Source organism: Schistosoma mansoni (genome assembly GCF_000237925.1).
Source record: "Schistosoma mansoni, WGS project CABG00000000 data, supercontig 1373, strain Puerto Rico, whole genome shotgun sequence".
Taxonomy (NCBI): domain Eukaryota; kingdom Metazoa; phylum Platyhelminthes; class Trematoda; order Strigeidida; family Schistosomatidae; genus Schistosoma; species Schistosoma mansoni.
Genome location: NW_017386597.1, coordinates 1 through 1,654, shown reverse-complemented (window position 1 = coordinate 1,654; position 1,654 = coordinate 1). Strand labels below are relative to the sequence as shown.

The window sequence follows — 1,654 nt, the reverse complement described above, 5'->3', positions numbered from 1 at the left end:
CTAGTCATTCACACACATACACACACAACAACAACAACAACAACAAAGTAAACACTCTTACAGTTATTACGGAAACAAACACGTCGCTAGAAAAACACAATCTATCATCAATACCACATCACATGATCACTTCAATTCATCTCATTCGCCATACAACTGTACAATCCCACATTGAAACAGCATCATTGCCATCTCACCCACTATGGAATCATCCTTCTCTGTTGTTCCCAATGCGACGACAGACAACGCTAGTGCGTCTCTGCGCTTTCAGGAACAAAAATAACTGCACAACTACACTCGACAGAATAAGCTCTTTCATAAACTAACAACAAACACCTAGTCATTCACACACACACACACAACAACAACAACAACAAAGTAAACACTCTTACAGTTATTACGGAAACAAACACGTCGCTAGAAAAACACAATCTATCATCAATACCACATCACATGATCACTTCAATTCATCTCATTCGCCATACAACTGTACAATCCCACATTGAAACAGCATCATTACCATCTCACCCACTATGGAATCATCCTTCTCTGTTGTTCCCAATGCGACGACAGACAACGCTAGTGCGTCTCTGCGCTTTCAGGAACAAAAATAACTGCACAACTACACTCGACAGAATAAGCTCTTTCATAAACTAACAACAAACACCTAGTCATTCACACACATACACACACAACAACAACAACAACAACAAAGTAAACACTCTTACAGTTATTACGGAAACAAACACGTCGCTAGAAAAACACAATCTATCATCAATACCACATCACATGATCACTTCAATTCATCTCATTCGCCATACAACTGTACAATCCCACATTGAAACAGCATCATTGCCATCTCACCCACTATGGAATCATCCTTCTCTGTTGTTCCCAATGCGACGACAGACAACGCTAGTGCGTCTCTGCGCTTTCAGGAACAAAAATAACTGCACAACTACACTCGACAGAATAAGCTCTTTCATAAACTAACAACAAACACCTAGTCATTCACACACATACACACACAACAACAACAACAACAACAAAGTAAACACTCTTACAGTTATTACGGAAACAAACACGTCGCTAGAAAAACACAATCTATCATCAATACCACATCACATGATCACTTCAATTCATCTCATTCGCCATACAACTGTACAATCCCACATTGAAACAGCATCATTGCCATCTCACCCACTATGGAATCATCCTTCTCTGTTGTTCCCAATGCGACGACAGACAACGCTAGTGCGTCTCTGCGCTTTCAGGAACAAAAATAACTGCACAACTACACTCGACAGAATAAGCTCTTTCATAAACTAACAACAAACACCTAGTCATTCACACACATACACACACAACAACAACAACAACAACAAAGTAAACACTCTTACAGTTATTACGGAAACAAACACGTCGCTAGAAAAACACAATCTATCATCAATACCACATCACATGATCACTTCAATTCATCTCATTCGCCATACAACTGTACAATCCCACATTGAAACAGCATCATTGCCATCTCACCCACTATGGAATCATCCTTCTCTGTTGTTCCCAATGCGATGACAGACAACGCTAGTGCGTCTCTGCGCTTTCAGGAACAAAAATAACTGCACAACTACACTCGACAGAATAAGCTCTT

General features: G+C 40.0%; 1 protein-coding gene across 1 annotated transcript; it reads left to right on the top strand.

Annotated features, from left to right (window-relative positions):
* Positions 1 to 453: 453 nt before the first annotated feature.
* Positions 454 to 657, top strand: Smp_206090 (unnamed protein product; the record flags this gene model as incomplete). Its single annotated transcript, XM_018791709.1, has 1 exon — positions 454 to 657. One exon carries the CDS (start codon positions 454 to 456, stop codon positions 655 to 657), a length of 204 nt encoding a protein of 67 aa, XP_018644809.1.
* Between the last annotated feature and the right edge of the window lie 997 nt (positions 658 to 1,654).